The sequence below is a fragment of the Cyprinus carpio genome, chromosome B25, assembly GCF_018340385.1.
Source record: "Cyprinus carpio isolate SPL01 chromosome B25, ASM1834038v1, whole genome shotgun sequence".
Taxonomy (NCBI): domain Eukaryota; kingdom Metazoa; phylum Chordata; class Actinopteri; order Cypriniformes; family Cyprinidae; genus Cyprinus; species Cyprinus carpio.
Genome location: NC_056621.1, coordinates 5,956,707 through 5,981,520, shown reverse-complemented (window position 1 = coordinate 5,981,520; position 24,814 = coordinate 5,956,707). Strand labels below are relative to the sequence as shown.

At 37.8% G+C, this 24,814-nt stretch overlaps 1 protein-coding gene across 7 annotated transcripts in view; it reads right to left on the bottom strand.

Annotated features, from left to right (window-relative positions):
• LOC109057318 (plexin-B2-like) overlaps positions 1 to 24,814 on the bottom strand; it is a 344,361-nt gene that overhangs the window by 33,184 nt on the left and 286,363 nt on the right. For all 7 annotated transcript variants that reach the window (XM_042753485.1, XM_042753486.1, XM_042753483.1 and 4 more), the window contains 8 exons: positions 7,128 to 8,245; positions 5,142 to 5,330; positions 3,874 to 3,999; positions 3,313 to 3,413; positions 2,612 to 2,738; positions 1,971 to 2,127; positions 708 to 819; positions 162 to 273 (listed from right to left, as the gene is read on the bottom strand). In XM_042753485.1, coding sequence (XP_042609419.1) covers positions 162 to 273; positions 708 to 819; positions 1,971 to 2,127; positions 2,612 to 2,738; positions 3,313 to 3,413; positions 3,874 to 3,999; positions 5,142 to 5,330; positions 7,128 to 8,243 — 2,040 coding nt within the window. In that variant the 5' untranslated portion in view covers positions 8,244 to 8,245. The remainder of the gene's footprint in view (positions 1 to 161; positions 274 to 707; positions 820 to 1,970; positions 2,128 to 2,611; positions 2,739 to 3,312; positions 3,414 to 3,873; positions 4,000 to 5,141; positions 5,331 to 7,127; positions 8,246 to 24,814) is intronic.

The window sequence follows — 24,814 nt, the reverse complement described above, 5'->3', positions numbered from 1 at the left end:
CTTACAGAACTAATAGTATTAATTTCTTTACAAAAAAAAAAAAAAAAAACCCTTTCTGACCAGTAGTGTAGGTGTACTAAGTGAGGCGTGTAATAGACTGTAATACTGATAAAAAGGAAGAAAATGGTGCATGTGAGCTCATTTGATTCTCTAATCTGTACCTGTCTGTGTTTGATTATATTGGCGCCGGTTTCTGCGTCGCTCAGATCCGTGCAGGTGTGCGCCGCAATGTTCCACTGGCATCCCCAAGTGCTGCTTACACAGGAAGTGCATCTGCGGAGAAACACGCGAAGCGATTAAAGCAGAGGTTTCAAATCAGAGTTCTAGTTACATTGTTCATCAGTGTGTAAATGTTTGGAGTAAAAGCATATAGTCCCGGTGCACTTCAAATAATACTCATTCATCAGCAATGTCCCAGAGCTCTTAAAAAACACAAGGAGAAGGGGAAAAAAAAGGGATGAGGGATCGTCTTTCATGTGTGATGAATGAATGAGAAACGAAAGCAATTTCCTGCTCTTGGAGAACAAAAAAAAAAAACCTTAGCAAGTCTCTATAGAAGCAATTTCAATTCCAGTTTCAGTGATGCATTACAATTTATGAGTAAACCTCATCGTTACAGATGCTCGTATTCATTATACACACAGTGGTGTCAGCATAAAGCGGAGACACACACTCGCTGACAATAGGAGCCCAGACAGCACACGTACGGCGTATTTTCTGCTTTCCGGACTGTCGCTGCGCAGTTGTAGAACTTGTACTCGCTGGACGCCACCTCCACGCTACCGTTCACAAAGATGTGGACCGGAACCGCCACGAAATCTGCAAAAAATGCACAGAGAGGGTCAGGAGAAGGTTAACCAATCACAGCAAAGGTCATCAGCCTCAAAGTCTTGAAGATACAGTAGCAAAACATTCTCAAGGAACCCTGATGAACACTGTTAGTGGACTTGAAGTACTTTTAAAGTCTTGCAAGGACTGTATGAGGAACAGACTGAAATTAAAGAGATCTGTCAGATTTTTTAAGCAAATCAACTGATTCAGGGGAAAGAATCAACTCAAAATAGTGATTCGTTCACAAGTTAGACAGAAGATTAGTCAGACGGACTTCTTTTAGTAGCTTGACAGATGTGCTCACTATGAAATGCTGAAAACCAGCGTGACATTTCATGATATTAACAAAATATAGGTTTGAAATAGCATGAAAATAAAATACTAAAAAAATGAACTGAAAAACGATTAAATATTAAAATACATTGTACTTTCATATTTTTAACATTTGTTTAAATAAATTACAATTATAATAAAATGAAATGAAATAAAAATAAAATTGTTTATTACAAAAAAAAAAAAAATTAAATATTTTAATTAAAAATCTTTATTATTATAATTTGATTTAAGTTTTAAGACTATTATTTTAAACCCCACATAATTCTGGACCATTTTATGAACTGGACTGCAACATTATATGGATTCTAATAATTCTAGTAATAATAATAAGAATTGTTTAAAAGATAAATGAATAAAAACATTAAACATAAGAATAATAATAAATATATTAAAAATGATTTATTATGAACAACACCTCATTGCTTTTATTAATGGTATTAATGGTAATAACATGTATTATTTATTATAAATACACAAAAATAATATAGCATCTTGAATTACCAATCACATTTTTTTAAATTTAAACTACTGCTTTAAAAGCCACATCATAAAAAAACACAACAAACTTAAACAAAAAAACATAATAAAAATAAAAATAATAATAATAAAAAAATAATAAAAAATAATTTAATAATCAGTTTAATGTAGTAATTATTCATTAAATAATTTAATGAAAATTGTAAATGTGATTGAAATGTAATACAGAATAATACTAAATGAGCAGGTTTCAGGAACAGATAGCCCTTCATTAGGGTTCATTCAAGGTCTGACGCACATATGACGTGTCCTGTGTCGTGACGTACCTTGGTGCGCAGGTGTCGCTGGTATAAGACGCTGTTCAGGTAAGCGGCAACTGATTCGGCCGTCCACCATCCTGGCAGTGCTCTGATAAGAGCCGAAGGCGCAGTGGATACGGTCTGAATCTCTGAGGATCGGCAGCGCTCGGACATTTATCTGAACCTGAGGGACATTTAACAAACTCTCATCTCTGACATGAGAGAAAGGAGCAAACCAATCCATCATTTCAATCTGAAGTCTTTGATACTATTACACACTGTATATACAGATTACATTGACACAGATTACAGAGAGGTGACTGCGTAGTGTTCCAAACTTCTGAATACTTGTTAAGACTTCATAAGAGTGTTCTTGAACAAATAACAACTTTAAAACATTTCTCTCAATAAAACAGCTAGAAGCGCCCTCTTAATACACACGTCCCGTAATCAGAGAATGTACTGCATTGAAGCACAAAACACCACGGCAGCACCTTTACAACAACATTCTAAACACGCCATCGGCGCCCATTGTGTTTTCACCGTCTGTTCACCAATATGGCCTCATTGTGTGGGAGTCATGCTCAGCTTTTCTCATAATCAGCGCTGAGCAGTCTGGTTTAAAAATAAGACTCTGGTAATTGTGTCCGCGACACTCAGCCTGGTACCTGCTGGGACTTCAAGCAGCTGAGATTTGGCGGGTGGAAAGAGACGATTTTCACACACTGTTGGTCTGGACTCCACAGCCAACCGTTCTTTTCCTCCGCGCGACTGCACTCCGATCTCCTGCTGCATCTACGCAATCAATAACGCATTACAACATAACACTCCTCATGCAATTAAATACAACAATATTATAATACAACACTTATGTTCAGGGAAAACACTATAATTGAGTCTTTAGACTGGAATTTTGTATTCTGTAAATAATACAATAAAATCATGAATTCAACTGGTTCGATAAAAATAATATTTCTACATATATAAGTACAGTAACATAACTAGAAACTGTATGTAAATATATAAAATATATATAACAGTTAAAAAGTAGGAAAAAATACAATCAGTTCACATTTAAAAGAATATAAAATAAAAAAATAAAAATTATTTATTATTTTATTTTATTAGTAAAGTATAGTGCTACATATACACAGTATAAAAATAAACTGTATGTATAAGTGTAAAAACATACATATTTTTTATTTAATAATTAAATTAAATAGTAAAGAAAATATTAGTGAAAGTATAGTGAAAACAGAGGCTGGATTTAAACTTAATAAAACTTAGACGTATAGTGAAAACAGAGGCTGGATTTAAACTTAATAAAACTTAGACATAAGCACAATTTTAAGTCAAAAAATGTGGGTACCTTCCCTCCAGGACACACCAGCCACAGTACGGATCTCTCTGAGCGACACACGACTGGCAGTCTGACTTCAGATGGCAGGCCTGTACGGGCACCTTTGTGATCTGCACGAGCACAAAACAAAGACATTATTAAAATAAAGTTGCACCCGGTGGAGCTAGGATGCATCTAAAGGATGCAATGCAAAACCAGTCACAATTCAAGCGATTTTAAAAAGTCCCAAGGAGACAATAGTCAAAACCATAAAAAGTAAAGCAGTTTTAAACAAAGATCTAAATGGAGCCTCTGTATTAATCAGTTCAAGATGAATTAAATGCAGAAAATTACAGAGAAGACAGCAAACAGCAAAGCATGAAGAATTTCAATACTACAATTACACCAGCGTAAGGTCCTAAGCTCAGCAAGACATACACTATATTGATAATAACGTATATATCAGCACCAGCAGGAGGCGTAACAACACAAGGCGCTGCAACAGTCACAATCATGTGTTTCCTGAGGCGGCGATAATCAACGAGCCGCCACCTAGTACACCGTCTATGATAAATGACTCCAGCCTCGTACCTTTTTCTCAGTGGTGATGTACAAGTGAGCCTGGGTTTTGTCAAAGAAAAGGTTCTTATTTATGTAGCCGCTGGTTTTGTAGCCCGGACCGGGATTGTACGCCTCTGGATGGCTTGACAAATGTACCTGGGTAAAGAGAGAACAATAGACACAGAGAAACCCGCAATTAAACAGTCCAGCACAGGACAGGACACATCTGTCATATTTACGGACCACACAAAACCCCTTCAGTGTGTCCCACGCACCTGAGCCGCACCTGACAACCTGTCAACCTCCAACTAATAGCCTACAAGCTGCATAATGACCATTAAACCCAGCTCCGTTTGCTGGACTCTTTTTATCCATCTATCGCTCAATTTCACCTGTCTATCCTACAAATAATCAGCTCTAACAAAGCCTTTTTATAGAGACGTACGAATTGGACTCAAGTGGAGCGAGAGGTTCATTATTTCTAATATATCGTCTAATGTGTTTAGTTGTGTCTGGGTTCTGTGACAGTAATATCTTTTTCTCTTTCATCCCTCTGTCAGAGATTCGCTATACCTCACCTGCCTAAAGCCTAAACTCCAGCTTTGTGATGCGCATGCTAAATCAGGTGTGTGACACCAGGTAGCTAGCTGGTTGTAGCGGTTCGCTAATTGGTTGTCTCAAATTTCCTCAACATTTCCTTAACAAGGCCTCTTTCCGGCGTCCTCCTACAGGCTGTCAATTTTTGGTTATTTTTACATTGAGGAAAAGTTAGTTAAAGGGTTAGTTCACTCAAAAATGAGGATCGTGTCATTTACTTCTCTTCGTGTTGTTTCAAACCAGTATGACTTTCTTTTTTGGAGCACGAAAGGAGAAATTCTGAATACTTTGCTGGTTGTTCTTTTCCAGGTAATCACTAATAATCATAGAGTTGAACTCAAGAACAGAATCAGTTTAATTCATGAATGAATCGCTTAGTTTTGTGAAGTGCATTAAATGATTCACTGAATAGATTCAACTGACTCAAAAGATTCATTCACATTGCTACTTTGAGCATGATCAAAGGAAAGGGTGAGCACATGGTTTTCATTGTTGAGTGTATGATCCCTATAAATCAGTTGTTTATATTTCACATTCAGAGGTCATTCTGTAGTGTTTTTCTTACATAACGTTAAATACATTCCTACTTCTATTCCCAGAGATTGGTGAAACACCTCAAAGCTATGGGTTATAGCACCCCGGAATAAGGGTTTTTGCACCATGTGAATGTAGTTTTTCGAATTTAACACGGCTTATCTCACCTTGATCACCTCTCCAGCATTGTGTCCCAGAAAAGCAATGGTGTGATCATTCTCGACAGCCACGGCCACTGCGGTCAGCAGGTTCTGCCTGATGAAGACGGGATTGGCCCTCAAGGCAAACTCCTGTCGACTGGCCAATGGAGATGGGAGAAAATCGGCTCCGCACTTGTACTGGTTCACAATGTCTTTCTGCAAGACAACAAAGAGTTAAGGGAAACAGACACTAAAATAAACGGGATATCAAAATGTGCTATTTATACGCTACTGGCCTTGTCTTGTTAATCTTTCATCAAAATATAATAACTTGCTCCAGCTCTAAAAAATGATTCCTAGTATCTTCTTTCACTGCATCACAGAAGTTAAATGGGTTATAAAAGAGCACATTTTGTAAATCTCTACCCTTCGGGTGCTGTATATTAAGCACATAAAAATCATTAGTTCTTGCTGCAGTTTTCCCAAAACACACTTTTAACCAGGATAATTTCAGGATGTATGCAGCAGTGAAATCACTCAAAAATGTGGAGCTTGTTTACATGAAAGTTGTAAAAAAATTTTTTATATTATATACATTTAAAAAAAAATTATATACATTTAAAGTTACGATGCATTATTTTTGCCTCTTTGTCGCCATCTCTGTTTGAAAACCTGCAATTGCAGCTGTGTGTAGAATTATATTCTTTGCCTGGGTTGTGTGCCGGCGCGGCTCCAGCGCGGATGAATCTGATGTTTTGAGGAGTATGTGTGTCAGTCAGTGTGGATATTCACTGTACTTCGCAATCACAGATTCTAGCCTACGTCTTGTAATATATGACCCAAATAAGAATTTTCACCAGATACTGTCATCTGAACAAGTCTGCCATGTTTGTTCTGACCAACTGAGGAAAAAGCATTACAATAAATTGCGCTAGCAATGGTGATTTAATCCAAAGATCGGTTAGCTCATTTCACATCAAACCGTGCAAATTATTATTATTGTTATACTTTATTCTAAATGTTAACAACATCAGCATTGCGTGACTATGAGTATAGTGTGCATTAGTGTGTAGATTTCAATTTCTGTACAGTCAACTCTGTAATTGTCATACCATTGAATTTTCATATTAAGAAATTATTTTAACCCAAAAAGCAAATTATGCTCCCTTCGAACTGTTTGTCTTTAAAATACAAATCTTATGTAATCCCAGGCTATCTGATATTGGAAGCACATTTAAAACTGGAATATAATTTAATTTCATTCACATGTATTTCAAAAACACATAATCCTTTCTGGATTACAATCGCCTAGTAGGCGGTGTTGTGCCGAATTCTGCACCTTGCCAGATTATACATCCCCTAGTATTGGTAAATTTAGGAGTAGGTGTGGGGGAGGGGTTAGGATTAGGGGTGGGGTTGGGATTAGGCAATCAGGTAGCAATTTCAGCGAGTGGATGCATCATCTCGCAGGGGTGCAGAATTCGGCACAACACCGGGACACCTTCTTTATGTTTACAAACGTGATGTAATGACAAGGCAGCATGCTTGAATTTCCTGCGAAATCCTACCCGTACCACTTAAATTAGAAAACATTATTATAAACTAACCGTTGTGAATCGGGCTAAAGTAAGGCAATAGTTTTGAACACTGGCTGGTTATGTACTTGCTCAACTATTGATTTTGGATAATTAAAAATATTTTATAATATAAAATAAAATCATATGTATATACACACACACACAAAAACAAATAAACATATGTATATACACACACACACACACACACACACACACACACACACACACACACACACACACACAAACACACATAAAGGCATATAAATGACTAAATAATTCCATGTAAATAATGGGTATCAATGTAGAAATAAAATAAAAAATATGTAAAATATTAAATAAAATGAAATAATTAAAGTCAAGCTAAACACTGCAGTTGTTAAACTGGCAAGAAATACACTTTCCACTTTGATCAATATTATGAAAAGCTGTTACTTACATCATGTCTGACACATGGATCATCTTTACTGGACGTGTAGGGACTCTCCACAACTAATCTGTCGTCAATTTTGCCGTTGTTCGTGTAGCATGCGGTAACGATGGCCAAGAGTTTTTGGTTGATGTTTTTAAGGGGATACATACACAGAGCTGATTCAATGGTCCCTTCCTCTGAGCTAGCCACCACAAACAAGACTTTATCCCATTCCCGGACATTCCCGTACTCTCCAGATTCGGACATGGCCTGGGCCAGCACTTTCCCTGGGTCTGTCAAATATGCGGCCTGGACTTTATTGTAACGATTCTTCACACCACAACTAAGCTGAAGCTCCGTGTACGAATAATAGTGATTGTCGTTCTCGCAGAGGCGCGAAACGAAAGAATAGTTCTTGTTGTCTGTACCGCCGAGAGTGCGTGAAAAGAGGAAGTAGACAAAGTTGTCATTTTTGAATGCGAAGCGGAAGTCGTGAAGATACTTGGGCACGAAGGGAACCGCCTGGACCGTAGACGCCTCGATGATGCTCTCGAACACGACCCAGTCGCGGTAGTTCTGCACGATTCGGGTGCTGATGAGTTTTGAGCTGTCCATGCTTCCGTAGCCCTTCCCAACTAAAAAGAAAATCAACGAACTATCAACAATCAAAATCCAAGCCATGACCACTACCACTAAAACCAAAACATGCTCTTCTGTGCTGGCAGCATAGGTCCGCTCCCCTTTGCTGTCGCTGTAGTATATCTGCTCTTTTACATTGGTGAGGTTGAGCAGAGAGCAGATTCCTCGGTATAAGCTCCCACAGACTATCAGCGACCCATTATCCGAATGAACCAGTAAGAGTTTATTGGTATTGTTGGTGTCTTTTAGGTCCTGACAAGTAGACACCGGAGGGGTGCAACCCCTCGCATCTTTCTTGGGCCCCGTTTCAGCTCTGGCCTCAAGATACAATGAAGAGTTCAACTGATAAATGGCATTGACAGCCCCCAGGTACACACGGCCAGTCTGCAGGTCCTGTGCCACATTATTGATGGGCGTATCTGTGGAAAACTCCAGTATGGGCTCTTCAGAAGATGCAGTGGCTACTTGTAGCACCAGTAGGACCGCTGGTAACCAGGTGGCCATTGCTGGAAAAAGAAAGAGTTTGAATTAGGACAAATTACAAAATGCAAAGTTCAGATGTTGCGGTGTCAATTTGTTGGGGCATTGAAATGCGTGGTTAAGTAAGTATAAAATTGAGGTTAATTAGTAGTGCATGCTAATTAGATCACTATTATTGTTGCTCATATGCTTTAGAACTGTAAAAACATTGTAGCAACCAGCCTAGCAACACTCTAGAAACCACTCAGAAAACATAAACACTTACTAAAACACCCTAGCTACACTCAGTCAACATCCTAGCAACCGCCAAACAGAACAGAAACTTCCTAGAACAACCACTCAAAACATCATAGAGAAAACCCTTTGAACACCATAGCGACCACCCAAAACATCACAGAAATCCAATAAAACATTCCAGCAACCCTAAGGAAGCTTTTGCAACCTCCTAGAACAACACCCTAGAAACTCATAGAAACTCCATAGAACACACTAGAATCCACCCAGAACACCTTTGGCAACTTCTTAGAACAACCCAAAACGCCACAGAAATCCACTAAAACATTCTAGCAGTACCATAACAACCTCCAGAACACAACAACTCACTAGAACATCAAATAAATCCACTAGAATACCATAGCATAACATAAACACCCACTAAAACATCAAAGCAACTCTTGAGCAACATCCCCAACAACCCCGGCCCTGGACACCACTGAAACTCTTTAGAACAATGACTCAGAACATAATAGCAACCAGCAAGGTATCCACTACTGTAAAAAAGAAAGGTGAAAAAGTGTCCACAAAGTGAACACACATACACATGAGCACTACAACAGTTGGTGAAGGTCACTACAGGTGGATTCAACCACAATGCTCAATCTCTCAGCCCATTCATCCCTTCGGAGAAACATTCTTCAAATTAAATAGCCTGACGAGGCTCAAACCTGGCCGGCTGTTTTATGATGTTAACCTGCCATTCCCTGGAGAGTTCCATCGATGCAGGGAAGTGATAACGCACTCACCCTGAGGGTAGAGTTAATTTCAGCTCTCGCATTCATTTACATAAAAACCCCTGCCCTTCTATTGGCAATTTTCATCTTTTTTTCACCTTCTCCCTGCTGATCACGAAGCTCATTTATTACAAATTCCATTTCTTCACGTAAATGTAGCTGCCCTTTTTAGTTCATACCCTTAAACAATTCTTTTTAATTTGGAATGGTGGCTTAAATTGGTTTACTTCACTCGTCCTCTTTTCGGGAAGTGGTTTGTTATTCTTTTACTTTGTCCTGAGGACGTTTTTGCTCTTGTATTGCAGCAGTTTAGGTGGAAATCGGGTGTAGATTGGTGCTATAGTTGCAAAGTGTGACCAATCATCCAATCATCTCTACAATGTCTCAATTGTTTCTCCTAGACAGTAAAGAGAGACTTCGTAATGTGTTTGGAAGTGTGACTGGCACTGAAGAGAAGAAACAACACAAATGAGATATCTTGTAATGCCTAAAGTGTTTTTCCTAAACAACAAATAGATTAAATTGAGAGAAAATTGAGACTTTTGCTTGTGTCCCAAAGTTTCCCCTGTGGGAGAGAAAAAAAAAAATCACGAATGAGGTTTCTGTAACATCTCAGATGTTTCTCCTAAACAGCAATGAGTTCAAATAAAGACCAAATTGAGCCTTTTGCTTATGAGTGAAATGGACAGCAGATTAAATTGAAAGCAAATTGAGACTTTTGCTTCTGTCTAAAGTGAGACTGAACCTGAAAAAGAGAAAAATCGAGCAAGCGTTATTTTGAGGTAGTTTACTTGTCGGTAAATCACCCGTAGAATCGTCACCTCCCATCTGCACTTTTATGGAATTGTGGTGTAACGTTAATTTCCCTCGTTTAGTAAATTTGGCCCTAAATGGAGTTCAAAAGGAGAATTTTGCTTGGATATTCTTTGTCACACTATATTTGTCACACTATTCACTTGAGAAAAATACAATAGTAATCTTATGAGCCTCCTCTAAACATTTAGAAGAGATCTCAACAATTTCTCTGTACTCAGACTTGAAGTCTCCCAAAGCCAAATAATCTGAGCTGCCATCCACATCTTCCCTATCTCCTTCCCTATCTTTTGTGCCTGTTTCAGGAATCTGAGGAGAAACATCTAGAATGAAGCTGATCCTTTAATGTCTTATTTGTGTCTATGACTTCTGGAGAAATCTTATGCAACGTTGATGTTGAAACCTCCAATAACCTTCCTGAGAAGCACCAATCAATTTGCTCAGAGATTTACTTTGGGATTGGGTTTCAGAGCACTATGGAAGCTCAGACCATCTCCATGCATCTGCCTGTAGGTGCTTGAAAGGAATCATATAATATTTAACCTCTAATCTAGGAAGACGAATGACAGCATTTACTGACAGCGCTAGACCTGAAAGGACATTTCAGCAGCTCTAACTCAATACTGAGCTCATGGACACAAAGGAAATGGGACGTGGACATATAGATCAGCGTCGGAGACTTCACTTAAGAATCACACATATATCTTCAGGGATCCAATTATCCTGACGTGTGTGTTCGTAATGCAGGACAGAAGGTCAAGACACACTGGCCTGCGTCCATTAATTCTGTTATTGCCGTCAGTGCGGAGAGCAGCCTTGGAGAAAACTTAGCCGTCTGTCTCAATTAAGGCAGAGGACAAAGTGCAGGATTCAAATGCTAATTTGTTGGGGTGTTGAGTTTCTTGGTTAAGTGAGTATAAAGGTGAGGTTAATTAGTAGCACTTGATAGATCAAACACTTTTACTATTGCTCAAACTTTGGGTGTGTCCAACAGACGTGAACCTCAAACCTCATGTGGTTTATTGAAAATAGGTACGCTGTTACTTATATAAGCAATCAGACATACAATTTGCAACCACAGAAACCACTTAGAACATCCTGGAAATGACCCAGAATATTCTAAAAAAAAAAAAAAAAAAAAAAAAAAAAAAAAAAAAAAAAAAAAAAAAAAAAAAGACCATAGAACCATAGAAACCCCTTAGAAAACTAGCAACTACCCAGAGCACACTAGAAACACCCTAGAGACCCCTTAGAATACTCTAGCAACCACCCAGATCACCTACCTTGGAATCTGCCCTTGAATACCCTAGCAACACCCTAGAAAACCATATAGAGCCTTATAACAACTTCAAAGAACACCCTGAAAACCATTTAAAACAGCCTAGAAACCATCTAAATCATCCCGAAACTCTGTTTAATACCCAAGCAAACACCAATGCCTTGGTAACCTCCTAAAGCACCCCAGCAACCACCTAGAACACCACAAAAGAACATCAAAACAACTTCTTAGAACACCCAAGCAACCACCAAAAACACAACGGAAACCCATTAAAACATTACTAGCAACCTCCATGTTGTCATAAAAAACCACCAGAACATCCTAGCTCTCTAGAAAGCCCCTAGAAACACCCTAGTAACCACACAGAACAACATGGAAACACCTTAGAACACTGTAGAAACAACTTACTTAGAAATCCCTTAGAACTTCCTTTCATGACTCAGATCACCCTAGCAACCATCCATAACAGCCTGGAAATAGCTTACAACACCTACCTTAGCAACCACTCAGAACAGCTTGGAAACTCCTTGAAACACCCTAGGAACAGTCCGGAATCTCCCTAGAACACCCATGATACCATATAGAAAAGCCTACCAACACCCTAGCAACCACTTACTGTAGAACACCCCCGCAATCACCTAAAACAGTCTAGTAATGGCCCACAGCAATCTAAAAATGTCCTAAAAAACCCTTGCAACCACTCATAACACCATGGAAATCTCTTAGAACACTGTAGAAATCACTCATAACAGCCTAGAAATCCCTTAGAACCTCCCTTCATTACCTTAGTAATGACAAAGATCACCCTAGCAACTGTGCAGAGCAGCATGGAAACTTCCTAAAACACCCTTGATACTATATAGAACAGCTCAGCAACCCCCTAGCAAGCACTTACTGTAGGACTCCCCAGAAATCACCTAGAACAGTCGACTAATGGCCCAGAGCAACCTAAAAATGTCCTAGAACACTGTAGAAACCACTCAGAATGCCCTAGAAATCCCATAGAATTTCTTTTCATTTCCTTAGTAATGATCCACATCACCCTAGCAACCACTGAGAACATCCTGGATACACTTACGTTCAGTACAACTCATACATGTTTGGAACAAGCGGAGAGTGAGTAAATGTTGACAATTTTCATTTTTGGGTGAACTGCCCCTTTACAATTGGTTCACTGATAACAACTTTTACATGCATTATCTTGCATACTTAATGACCTAACATCTAAGGTCAAGTGCATAAATTATACTCTTGTTTTATTAAGTACATACATATAAACATATTAAATACATGATTGGACATTATCACATGACACAACATGTACCCCCCCTCCCCTGTACCCCCCTCCCCCCCCACCCCCACCCCCTGAGGTGCACTCCAAATGAACAGCTGATATCTGGGGCAAAGACGCTTCTTGGCTGAAGGGTGAAAAAATAAAAGGCTTCAACGAGCCTCGGCGCTCCCTTGTTTAAGCACGATGAAAGACAAAAACCTTTTTATTAAAACATGCAAAGGGAAACTTTTCCCTGACACAAACTTCTTCGAGAGACAGAGTCTTTAAACTCTGATTAGGCCGACCGAATTCCTGCCTGTTCTCTCTCATTGTACGGCATGTAGCTTCAAAGATTCATTCGCTTATGCATGCAAATCGCTCACATCCAACCCCAAAAACCGTCTGTTGCCATACAAATTCCCTCAAATGTGCGGTTATAGGTCATCGCGTGTGGATCCGGTCTCCTGTCCCCATGCGCCGGGCTCTTTCATCCATCACACGTGCCGCTAATCCAGCTGCTAATCCTGAAATTTGCGCAGGATCAAAGTAGCTCGGCTCGACATCATGCAATACCGGTGCAGCAGGGCTCAACAGCCTCCGTGGCCTGCTCCATCACGACCCCCGCCACATCAGAGATACATCGAGGGCCTACGGATAACAAACTAATTTACCTGAGGATAGACGCTGAATTAGCTGAGGGCAAACGTGGTCTCAAAACATGTCTGATAAATAATAACCAAACTAGTGTTGTGCTAATGAAGCAAAAACATCTGGAGGAATCTGAGAGGAGAGCCAGGAGTGTTAAATTATAACTGTACTGAAGAACAGAGGGGTTTACCTCTAGGAGAGAGACAGAGAGAGAGAAAAGACGACTCATTAGCGTAGGTTTATTATTGCCTGAGAGAGATAATCCCGTTTTCTCCTCAGTCAGGCGAAGGAACAAAACACCTTCGGCTCGGAGCTGTGTTACGAAACAGGCGTCTGTGGGAAAAATGGCCTTGTTAGATCTCACAGGCTTTCAGATTCGCCACATGTGCCTTTCACCTGGGCCCCTGAAGATTACAGGATGTAGTCAGGTTCAAGCCTTCAAGTTCACAAAAAGCCACATCTCAAGCAGAAAGCAGGGACTCAGACACTGATTGGTTATTGTAGCCCTTGTAATAACTAAAAATTATATCAGGGTTGCCTACTTTTAAGTTCGATTTCGATCTCGATTCAAAATCAACTCATGTGTATGTACTGTTAATATAAGGGTATAACAATCTTTTGTTGAATGCAGTTGAATGCCTTTTTTAGCACCATTTTAAATTTGGTTTAAATTCAGTATTTGCTTGCATTCATTGTGTGTAATTATGAGTATCATTAAAAAAAGGATGCAAGTAATAAATTTTTTTAATTTGAATTTAATTTAATTTCTTTTTATTCATATCTAAATATTCATTCAAATGAAGAACTTAAAAATAACTAAGCAGGTATGACCTGCAATATTCTGGATATGTTTAGTTAAGAGCCATAAAGAAAATAAATAAATAAATTTAAAGAAAGAATGAAAAATGAAATATTGGTATTTTCCTCAAAGAAAGGAAAATAAATAAAAAAAACACAAATAATAATAAAGAAATATAATAATAATAATAATAATAATACAATAAAAAAAACAATAATTGATAAACTAATAATAATTTTACAGTCTGATTCCCGGTAATGTCCAACCAATAATAATAATAATAATAATAATAATAATAATAATAATAATAAAATGAAGTAAATGAAATAATAGAACATTTCCAGTCTACATCCAAGTAAATGCCCTCAACTAATGAATGAATGAATGCAGCCAAAATCCCCTCAAAATAAAAATTATAAAGAAAAAATAAAATGAATAATGGTAATTTAGGAAAATGGCAAAAGCATGAAACTAATAATATTAAAACAAATGAATAATGAAAATAAATAAATAAATACATTTTCTGAATAAAGGTAAAACCCCCCAAATATACACGCAATATACGCCTCAATTGTCTTCTGTGCAAGATCAAAAATTTTAACTCAAGCTGAAAAGTCGCATGTGTTGTTGTGCAAGCCAATCAGCAAAGAGCTTATTGACATGTCCAGTTTGATACGTCTGCTTGTATCAGAAAATATTTTTACAATTTTATGTTTTTATTCGCGTAATGCAAAACCATCCCGCTTTGCATTTGGTGTGCACACACCATTAAAAGTAGCCCAAAAATGTAAGAACAATTAAATAATGAAATAATGAAAACAAAATAATACACTGAAATAATGGTACCTTCCTTGTGTAGAGTGAGGGGATGTTTTCATTTTAGCACTGGATAGTATAGAACAATGAATAATTCATATTTGATTAATTCTCCCGGAGAAAGACTGTGCATTGTTAGTATACAAGCATTAAGATGTCAGCCTCAAAGACAACAGACATGATTTCATGGCTTTTTCACAAAAAGAAAGAGAGAATGACTCACAGTGGTTTTCAAGTGAAAATGAAGAGCACATTAAATAAATGAAATCACAGAGCTGGATGTGGTCAGCGGGGAGTGTGCGGCTCCTGGGAGCTCAACACCTCTGAAAGTTCCTGTCACAGACTCCAATGAATTTCCATAAGAGTGATTATCCCGACCGCCTCTCATTTATTTTCATTTGATGGAGCACGCAAGCGGTTGGCCATGGCGACCGGGCCGGCGGTGAGAGCCATTAACAAACTGGCCGGAGGACTAGAGCACCTTGCCCGTCCACGTTTGGGCTCATCTGAGCGTTTATTGTTCCACTCATCGCCGCCGCCAGATGTGTTCCCGCACACACACACATCCGTCTGCATGCTGGGATTGGATCCAGCTCTTACTGGTCCTCTTTGCACCTTCTGGCTGAGCGGGATCTCCGCTGGGAACGCGGGCAGTGTGTGTGGACGGTGGACACAGCTGGCTCGGGCCAAACAAGATTAAATATGGAACGGTGGAGAGAAATTCTCCGCCAATCCAATTCGATTATCCGTCCATCCTTTCCTCTGTGCCTTTCTCTCTCTACGATTTCTCATTTCTTTTCCCCTCATTTTCCAGTCACACACTTGGAACTATTGTGATGCCACAGTGAATCTATTACACACCTTATTGTCTCTAATGATGTAGCTTTGCATCTATTAAGTCAGTGGAACCGTGAAGCTTGATTCTTCTACTATGCCTCCATTTTACAGAGAACTGAGAGGAGTTTCTCATTTTTTGGATAGATTTATTGAAGGTAAGATGCTAAGACGATCTGAAATTCTGTCTAAATAAAAACAACAAATAAAGTAGTTTGGTCATTGCAAAACAAAAAATAAGTAATGAAAATAAAAATAATAACAATAATTTCACAGTCTGAATAAAAGCAAAACCAAAATAATAATAATAATAATAATAAAGTAATGTTGAAACAACAATAACAATAATTTCCAAGTTTGAAAAAGATAATAAATACAAGAAATAAATTAATAAATTTGTAATAAAAAAAAATAATAATAAAACAATTAAAATATAAAACAAAAGTGCATCTATATCTATATATATAATATATATATATATATATATATTATATATATATATATATATTAACAAATAAAATAGTAATACAAAATTAATGTAATGTAATTAACTAAATTAAAAAGTTAATTAAAAAAACATTATCTAAATAATGAGTAATGAGAAAAAAAACGAAATAATGATAATTTCCAAGTCTGAATAAAGGTAAACATGCACACACATGTACTAAATAATAATAATAATAATAATAATAATAATAATAATAATAATAATAATAATAATAATAATGAAACCTGGTAATTTCTCAATCTGAAAAAAGTTATTAAAAATAGAAAAACAACAATAAGAAAAAATTAATAAAAATTTAATAATAAAACAATGAAAATATGAAATAACAGTTATTACCAAGTCTGAATAAAGGCAATCAAAAAATGTGTGTATATACATATTCATACATTACTCTGTATATGACATATAAAGAGTAATACATTACCACAGGATTTAAGTATAAGTTTAAAAAGAAAAATGTTTTGAGTTTGAATTTTTTAAATGTATTCTAAGAATATAACAAAATAAAAGTAAAAGTTCAACTGCATTTAAAACGTCCAGTGACGAGGACAATGTGGCACACAGCACTACTGTCTGAAACAATTATTGTTGCATATTGTAGGCACAGTACACTGTTCCAAATATAGCAGCAGGAGAGAGAAAGGAGGAGGGCGAGTTTTTGTTCAGCTTGTGAAATCAGGGTCAAAGGTCAGAGACAAGTAGTGACTGAGCTCTGGATGTGTGTGTGTTTGTAGACTCTTCCAAACGTCAGATCGTGCCTGTAACACCTGTGCGCTTTGAACCGGCATCAGCATCTTCAGGTGCAATGTCAACACGACGGAGCAGGAGAAATCACATTCTCCTCCCGCTGGCTGCTAAATAAATAAAGCCAATAAAAGCTTTGCAGGTCACTGACAGTGATGCACACCGCTGCTCTGCTGGGACACGAGGACCACAAGTCCATCTGCGTTTATAAATACCACATGCCATAATAACATAGCAAACATTCACCCATTTTACCAGGGATGTTTCACTTTTCTTTTAAAATCATATTCATAATAGTAATAATCAGAACAGCAGGGGGATTTGTTCTTGTATGCTGAGCACACTGCAAAACATGAGATTTGTTTAATCAGGATCTGTGTCTTTTCCACTAGAAATATGATTTTTGTGTTGTAGAGAGTGTTTAATGCAGTGGTTCTGCTCATTCTGGTTTTGGAGTCTCTGACAGCACAAAATGCTCAGGGCTCCCGAGCTGTCAATCACAGAGCCGCTGGGTAACTGCAATACAAACACAATTATCAGGCTGTGATGGTCCTGCATTACAGAGCCACCCCGACTTAGCAAATCCCCCCGGTCTCTACACACTAATGAGAGCCTTTAACCAGCACTGAGACACAGCGAGAGGAATACATTACTGCAGGACATTTCTGAGCTGTTTGAGTTTTAACTACCAGCGTTAAAAAAAGAAGAGTGTTTTGAGATTTGATTATGTTTATGTGTATTGTGCGAGTGTTTCAGTGTTACAAGTCTAAAAAATGGACAATATTGCACTACTTATTAAAAGTTACTCTCTCTCTGAAGTTACCTATTCTTTTGAATTATACAAATGATGGACGGATGGTTGGATAGATAGAAAGACAAAACAGTAGAACAGTAGATAGACAGACAGAGAGACAGACAGACAGACAGACAGACAGATAGATAGATAGATAGATAGATAGATAGATAGATAGATAGATAGATAGATAGATAGATAGATAGACAGATAGATAGATAGATAGATAGACAGACAGACAGACATATAGATGATAGATAGATAGATAGATAGATAGATAGATAGATACTAGATAGAATGACTGAACAATAGAATGACAGAACAATAGAACTATAGAACGATAGAATGATAGATAGATAGACAGACAGACAGACAGACAGACAGACAGACAGACAGAGAGACAGACAGACAGACAGATAGATAGATAGATAGATAGATAGATAGATAGATAGATAGATAGATAGATAGATAGATAGATAGATAGATAGACAGACAGATAGATAGATAGATAGATAGATAGATAGATAGATAGACAGACAGACAGACATATAGATGATAGATAGATAGATAGATAGATAGATAGATAGATAGATAGATAGATAGATAGATAGATAGATAGATAGATAGATAGATAGATACTAGATAGAATGACTGAACAATAGAATGACAGAACAATAGAACTATAGAACGATAGAACGATAGATAGATAGACAGACAGACAGACAGACAGACAGACAGACAGACAGACAGGACCCAGAACTAGAAAGATAGATAGATAGAGTAGATAGATAGATAGATAGATAGATAGATAGATAGATACTAGATAGAATGACTGAACAATAGAATGACAGAACAATAGAACTATAGAACGATAGAACGATAGATAGATAGACAGACAGACAGACAGACAGACAGACAGACAGACAGACAGACAGACAGATAGATAGAAAGATAGATAGATAGATAGATAGATAGATAGATAGAAAGATAGATAGATAGATAGATAGAATTACTGAACAATAGAACGATGAATGATAGAACGATAGATAGATGTAGACAGAATGATAGAATGATAGATAGATAGAATGATAGAACAATAGATAGATAGAACGACAGATAGATAGATATAACGACAGATAGATAGATAGATAGATAGATAGATAGATAGATAGATAGATAGATAGATAGAACGACAGATAGATAGATAGATAGATAGATAGATAGTAGTGTCTCAATCCCACTGAGCCTCTCTCTCTTTCCCCAAAAGCGCTTACCAGCGCTACAACTTTGGCTATTTAAGCTCATGTGCAGTTCACACACACACACACACACACACACACACACACACACACACACACACACACACGTTTACAAATGCATGCAAATGAAGAGTCTTGCTCGTGAGCGGCCGGGACACACGCAGAGGTTTGGAGAGTTTGTGCATCGAGAGCAGCAGTTGATTGGCTCTGTGGAGACAGGCCTGACCTTTCCTTAAGATCAACATACACACGTCTGCGCTTTCTCCACATCCCTCTCCACCAAATGTCACCATTGCAAACGAGCGGAGACACCCGCCAGTACACTCACCCGCCGTCCAGCGCAGCTGCGCAGCCTCCTTTCTGTCCCCTCAGCACTTCTAAAAGTCTCTGGCCGAACAGCACAAACTCCAACAAAAGCCGCTCCACACAAAGAGGTCAGAAATAACGCGTGGGAACTGCAGCGTTGCACGCTTTCCTCTTGCACTAAGGTGATTCTCGCGGTGTTTTTGCACAGGCCAGCAATTCTCACACGCGTTTATCTCTCGCGCACCTGGTTGGGTCCAGCGTAGGTGTCATAAGGACAGTGGCTACCAGTCACGCCTGACCCCTCTTGTCATCCTGTGGTCATCTGTGCTAAAAATAGCTCTTCTGCAGCACCATAAGAATCCAGCGCCGCACGCATCCAAACAGACTGTCATCTGATCCTTAATTATTTCTCTCCTGCTTTGGTGCTGGTGGGACTCATATCGCATTAGTTATGCTTTAACGACAGTCCTCCCTCTCTCTGTCCATCTCTCTGTTGATCTAGTGGGCGACAGCGGCGACTGACGCGCAGACGTGTCGGATAATTAGGTTCTGAAATCAGGGAGATGATCAGGGAGCCGTCAATCACAGCGGGCGGTCAGGAATCAGGCTAGCGTGGGCCATCCTCCATTCAGAGAGGCCGTTCTTTCAGTAATGCTTTTAAAAGACTTATATTTCACACCAGAGGTTCCTGATTTGGCAAGAATAAACCGACAGCCTGACAGCTGCTTTCATGATCTGGTTTTTACTCCAACTCTCAAACTCTCACTTTCTAGCAGGATAAATAAAATACCATCTCAGATTCACATCGCCAGTTTAAACACACAAACACACGTAGCTGTCGATGGCCTAACGGGCAGCACGCGACATGTAGCGCTGTTGCTCTTCGGGCATCTCGAGTTCAAGTCCCGGTTTGTGGACCTTTCCCAATCCTGCCCCCTTCTCTCTGTCTAGCTACAGTCTTATCCAAATAAAGGCATAAAACACCAAAAAATAAATCTTAAAACAAACAAACAAACAAACAAAAAAAAAAAAATTCCAAACTCAAAAAAATGTGAAAAGCTTTATTTGGCACTTGCGTTCTGTGTTCAGTGCGCACATAGAGAGCCACTTCTCACAGACCTTTAACAACAAATTGAGTTTTGTCTCTTCTTGCTCTTGAGCTGACAAATCCAAAATTATGTCGAAATACCTGTAGCGAAAAAACCCTTGACATGAACGTAAACAGTGGAGAGAGAAATTGGATGTGAATCATTATATTGGATGCACTGGGCCAGATTTAGTATCAGCTTGCGCCAGCACAAACCGTCTTTTGGCGTTGAAATAGTACTAAAAGTATTAACAGTCATTTTTGCAACTGAAATTAGAACTGGAGAGGTGTGGACAGTTATTTTTGTGCCTGACCTTATTGAATATGCTTTTGTAGGAGTTTCCCTTTCAGCCACAAAATGTATGGGAGGAGAGTATTAAAATGAATCACGCAACATGATTTACTAACATGTGCGCTCGTCAAATTACTGGTATTTGCGGCATTATTTAACACCCCAAAAAAGCATGTCTTAAAGCAGGCAGTAATTTGCACTGCTGTTGGTAGATTGCGTTGGTCATTATGGAAATGATCTAACTGTCTGTGTTCTTTAATGTGTGCATTGTCAGTAAATCACCCACAGAATTTTCAAGTCAACATATAACTTAATTTCTGAACTTATATGTTTTGTTTTCTTTGTATGTGTGGTTAACTTTGGTTGTTACCGACATCTGGTGAAAATTTCAAGTCAACGGCACCTTTAGAAATATATTTGCTAGGAAAAATGGTGATGTGTTCAATACTTATTTTATCCACTGTATTTATTTGTACTATTTACATGATTTCCACACCTGCACCGGGGCCCTGCAAACCCCAGCTATGGCCCTGCATTACAGGCTCAAGAGTGAAATTATAAGTGCATATCCATAAACACACAAGCATTATTTGTTATTAGACTGTTCATGCTTTTTTTCTGGTCTGCTTGGAAGTGAAAAGCAGTTTGCAATATAATAAAATTAGAATGTTCCCATTATAATCAACAAAGTTGTCTACGCTGCACTGGTTAATAAAGAATACGTGTTGATAAATAAATGTGGTCAGATGTGCGTTAATGCAATTCAAGTTTTTTTAATTTTCTGCAACTTCTGTCTGTAGTTTCCACTAAAAGTGAAATCAAGTTTACATTTTGTGTGAGGTCGAATGACAACCCAACAGAGGTTCGTTCAGATTCATCACGCTGACCAACATAAATCAGCTTGGTTTAAAAGTCACTTCTGTGCGAGTTGTGCCTCATGCATTGCTATAGAAATAGACATTTTTTGCTAGCAAAATTTTGCTAATGTGACCCGAAGAGGAGCTTTGAGTTTCACAGAGCCACGAAATCCTGTCTTTCATGATATGTTCCCTTTAAAGGCAGAAAAGTCTTAAGGATGTTATACGAGATGGATTTCAATCAACTTTTACAAATGAAATTTCAGAAACTAAAGCCATCTGAGACGTATCTGAGAACTCCCTTTATTGTGCTGCCACTGTTTTAAATAAGTGCTTAAATTTCCCACATGACTAAACTGAGACGTGGCAGATATGATCACACATCATATCTGGCCTATAAGGAAATGTTGTAGGGCTCAGGCAGGTTTGGGCAACATCAAAGCCAGGCTTTAGCCGACACGCTACTGTTAAAATCTCCATCGATGCTCAACCTGGGCTCGGATATCTGCTGGTCACTCGCTCTCGTTCCCCAGCATTTATCTCTACGGCCTTCTGCTGATAATTACAGTGCACAAACACGGCTGTGATTATCACCTGTGGCATCGGACGGCTCATCCAAACTCGAGGTCTGTCGCCGGTCCGCTTCCAAAACCATCACACACTAAGCTTCGGGGCGAGTGCCACGTCCGAGGCCAAGCTGCACAAACATTCATTTTCAATTCAGCGGCGAAGGTCCAAATGGAAACTGATGATTCAATCCCTAAATGGAGTTCTAGATGGAGTCGACTCGCGCTATCTGTGTCTTGCTCTGCTGAGTGAAGCCAATTTCTCTACTCCTCTGGACTCATGAGGAGACGTTTGACTGACAGAGAGGACACACACACACACACACACACACACACACACACACACACACTTTTAGGTGTTTCTTCGACTTTGGACACTTTTATGTGGCAAGGGAGAACAGATTTAAATATAATAAAAAAGAAAACTTTTTACATGCTTTCATTCTTTGGGAAACAAGTACTACTGTTCACAGGTGTATGTGTATGTGTTCACATATATGTTTATTATTATGTTATTGTGTCATTATAAAATATTATACCAGACATTCAGTCTTACAAAAATACACTGTAAAAAAATAAAAAAATCATTATAAAATATTTAAAAAAGTTTTTTTACATTTAATAAAACGGTACAAAAAAAAATTAATATTAGAGTAAAGATTGCCATATTTAAACCCATATACAAATATAAAAACAAAAAAAAAAAACACAAATATAAAATATTATGAGTAAAGATTGCTTTATTTTATCCCAGTTTTAAATTTTTATACAAATATAAAAATCATAAATATAAATTCACTTATATATACCAGCGCTATATAAGTGAATTTTATTAATATTAAACAATTTTAACAAATTTCAAAAAAATACAAAATTATATTATAATAAAAAATTATACACAATATTAAAAAATTTCAAAATTAAATTATAACAAATTACAAAATTAAAATATGTTAATCATTATATTGATATTATATTATATTATATTATATTATATTCAAATGTGTTATAACTACAGATCCCATTATTTTATCCCAGTTCCTTACAACATGAAAAAATGAGTCACACACACACACACACACACACAAACAAACACACACATACTGTATGCATGTATGTATATATAATTTAAAATATATTTTATATATATAATATAATAAATAGTAATATTAAATTTTTTCCCACATACAATACAGAAAAAAAAGATTTCCATATAATAAAACCATATCATATAATAATACCATATAATACCATATAAATGAAATGCTGTCATTTAATTATGTTATTATGTAATATTTTACTATATTAATATACTATACTAAATTAAGTGAATATAATAGATGTCAGTTCCACGATACATAATTGAGACATGGTAGAAAATAACACTGTGGTGGAAATGACACTTCAGAAAATAATAATAATAATGATAAATATGTGTAATGCATACAGTGGTGGCAGTTGCTGTGGCAGTGGTGTTAGTTTCAGTTGTTTTTGTTGAATTGGCCATTACAATGAACTATTGCCAGAACTACCTGCGACAGAAGGAATCTGCTGGAACATTGAAAATGATGGACTGGCCTCCTCAAAGCCTGGACCTCAACCCCATCCAGCAAATCTGTGGCGAGTTGGAAAATAAACTGGACAGATTTAGGCTATTGCATATTCAAAGGAAAGGCTTTGGCTTGAGTTGCAGAAGGCATGGGATAACATTAATGTTGAAGTTCTCAGGAAATACACTGACAATATGCCATGCTAGAACACTATGAAATTAAATCATGTTTTGGGGGCAAAAAAAGGTCAATATTTTCAGATCTGTCAGCTGGCCAGCACTGTATATTTGTAAAATTCACAAAATTAGATAATTCTCCCATGATGCAACTGTTTGGCATTGTCAGAACGAGTGTGTGAGAAGTGTCTTTTAAGAGAGTTTACTTTCTCAAAGTCCACAGGGACACAAGTGCCCATATTTGAAGAAACAGAGTTTCCTCTGACACCGTTCACATGAGATTCCTCGCTAATGCTAAATGAAGCTGTATGCTAATGGAATCTCCCCTGGCTTCTCTGCCACTTGTTTTAAACGTGACTGATAAATATTCAAACTCATTTTCCCAGTGCCATCAATTAAGCACAAGACAGTTTTGTTCTGCAGCAGGGAATAATTTGGGTTTGGTTCCAGTGAGAAGGTGCTGAAGGATGATGCATCATGTGACAGACAGGGGCATCGCTCTGACAGCGTGATTGATGTCACACCAACTGCTTTGAAGAGACACACCTTAAAGGAACCAGTCACATCAAAATGAAATGCCTGTCACTTACTCACCCTCTTTTGTCATTACAAGCACTGTTGTTATTTTTTCTTAATTTTTGAAAACATTTCAGAGCTTTAGTGGAGAAAAAACCCTGATGTATTCAGCAAACAAAGATATCTATAATAAATAAAATAAGCACGTTAACACAGGTGCTAATTTTTTTCAGTTTAATATGTTAAAAAAATATTTAACGCAATTAATGCAGGGGCGGAGCTAGGGTTGACGCTCAGAGCGCGTTACCTTCAACTGCATGCACAAAGGTGCCGGCATGCACTGTAGCCTTTATCATTTCATATCAAAGCGCAAAATAAACTACGTGCATGCAATGTCGTGGTCAGTTAAGTCATGAAGTTACCAGAAAGGCGATTAAAGCTGCCTTAAAACTGTGCATGCATGTAATGT